This window comes from Gavialis gangeticus, unplaced genomic scaffold (assembly GCF_001723915.1).
Source record: "Gavialis gangeticus isolate Ggan-Ray unplaced genomic scaffold, GavGan_comp1, whole genome shotgun sequence".
Taxonomy (NCBI): Eukaryota; Metazoa; Chordata; order Crocodylia; family Gavialidae; genus Gavialis; species Gavialis gangeticus.
Window position 1 is genome coordinate 24,360,704 of NW_017728995.1, and position 1,817 is coordinate 24,362,520.

General features: G+C 48.3%; 1 protein-coding gene across 1 annotated transcript in view; it reads right to left on the bottom strand.

The window, feature by feature from the left end:
* Positions 1-6: 6 nt before the first annotated feature.
* ZMAT3 (zinc finger matrin-type 3) overlaps positions 7-1,817 on the bottom strand; it is a 14,132-nt gene continuing 12,321 nt past the window's right edge. Inside the window, exon 6 of the mRNA XM_019503330.1 lies at positions 7-458. Within this exon, the coding sequence (XP_019358875.1) occupies positions 247-458 (212 nt within the window). The 3' untranslated portion in view covers positions 7-246. The remainder of the gene's footprint in view (positions 459-1,817) is intronic.

Here is a 1,817-nt window from a genome sequence, read left to right on the forward strand (position 1 = left end):
CCCCCCTCAATGCAACAAAGAGCCTTAGAGAACTAGCAAACGAACATTAAAAACACTTGGTGTCCTGCAGAGCACACTCCTGCCAACTAGGATATAAAAGAAACCTAACCATACCATTACGTTTGCAGGTGTTACATGTACAGCTAGAGAGCAGACTCCTATCAAATGGAGCGCAAAGCAGGGCATGTGGCAAACAGCAGGTGAGACAAGCTGCTCTATCTGCAAACTACTGCCGGGGCCGGCATGTCACTGTACATAGCCAAGGTTCTCCATCTCGCTCCTATACCGCTGTTCCGACACCTTGCTTTTGTGCTGTTTGCTTTCTAAATGTTGCCGGAACTCCATCTCCTCGCTGGCCCCCGCATTACACATGGAGCAGTAGAACTGGCCGCTCGGGGTGACGCACATGGCGAGGTCACGAGGGATGCGCTGGCGCGAACGGGGGTTGAAGTAGGGACCTGCAGAGACAAAGAGTCCGTTCATCTCCGAGCGAGGGGGGCTTGTGTTTCACAGGACCTGTTGGCACTGCTTCCATGCCACACCTGGGAGTGCCACCATGAAGCAGGCCTTGCATTCAAGCTGCCATGAGTGCCCACTCCTACCTTGTAACTTATTGCCATACGCTCAATGCAGCTACACGGCCTCATTTCTAGGGTTTGGCACACAAGGGCAGGTGGGCTTCTTAGCAACACTCCTAGGTGCAGCACAGAGGCAGTGTAGACAGAAGCTAAGGATTATGGGTAAAATGCTCAAAAGCAACTCTGGGTAAAAGCTGTCCTGCAGCTTTAAGTGACTTACGAGCTAAAAGCCCATTTTCAGAAGTGATTAACTGCTCAAGACGGGCTTTACAAAGGTACCCAAGGATCTTTTTGATGGCTGGGTGCCTAACTCCCATTTAAGTCAATGGGGCCCAGGCTCCTAAGCGCCTAGGTCACTTTTGGAAATGGGATTTAAGAGCCTAAGTCACCAAGGACTTCTGCAAAACATCCTGCATCACTGAAGCCCATTTCAGCAGTAGAGGCAGCTTTCTGATCAGAATAACCTCCTGATTTCTTAATTAAAAGTAATTATGATAAGAAGATATTACAAGGAATTATTTTTAAAAAAAAAAAGTGTTCTCTTGTTAACCAACATCATTCCAAAAAGATCAGATTAAGCTACGCCATACCAGGGGAATATGTTTTAGCTAACAAGTGCTTATTACATGATAAATAGCAATGAAAACACAAAAAACTTGGGCCACACACTACTCTAAATGGTCTGATACAAGACTAAGGGGCTGACTCTCCCCTTGTTTGGGCAGGGTCCAGGGACAAACTCAAGCAGCTATAGGAATCCTTCTTTCTGCTGCCCAATGGGGCATGCCATGCTGGGAATCATCAGAACTCAGATCTGCTTTGGCTACTTCTCCTCGTGTCCTTGAGCTACCTTTTTTTACTTCCAGTCTGCTATCAACATACCCCATCTACCCACAGAAGGTTTCCACTGTCCCTGCTTTGCCGTGCTCTAGATCAGTGGTTCTCACCTGTTTTTGTACCAGGACCCATTTGTAAACATTGATGGCCAGTCCTGACCCAGTGCTCCTCACTCCTGTCCTGCTGCCCCCCAGAACCCCCTCCCATCCTAGTGTGTGGGGCAGGGGCTGGGTATATGGGGCATAGGGGGCCCCAAGCAGCCCCTCGCAGGCTGGAGCTCTGCTAGCCTACAAGGGAAAAGCCATAGTTTCCCACATTTTCTCCCTTAAAAGGAGAACCCATTTTTGAAGTTTGCTGATCCATTTTTAAAGTTTGCTCACGACCCTTTCATATATCTTGTGA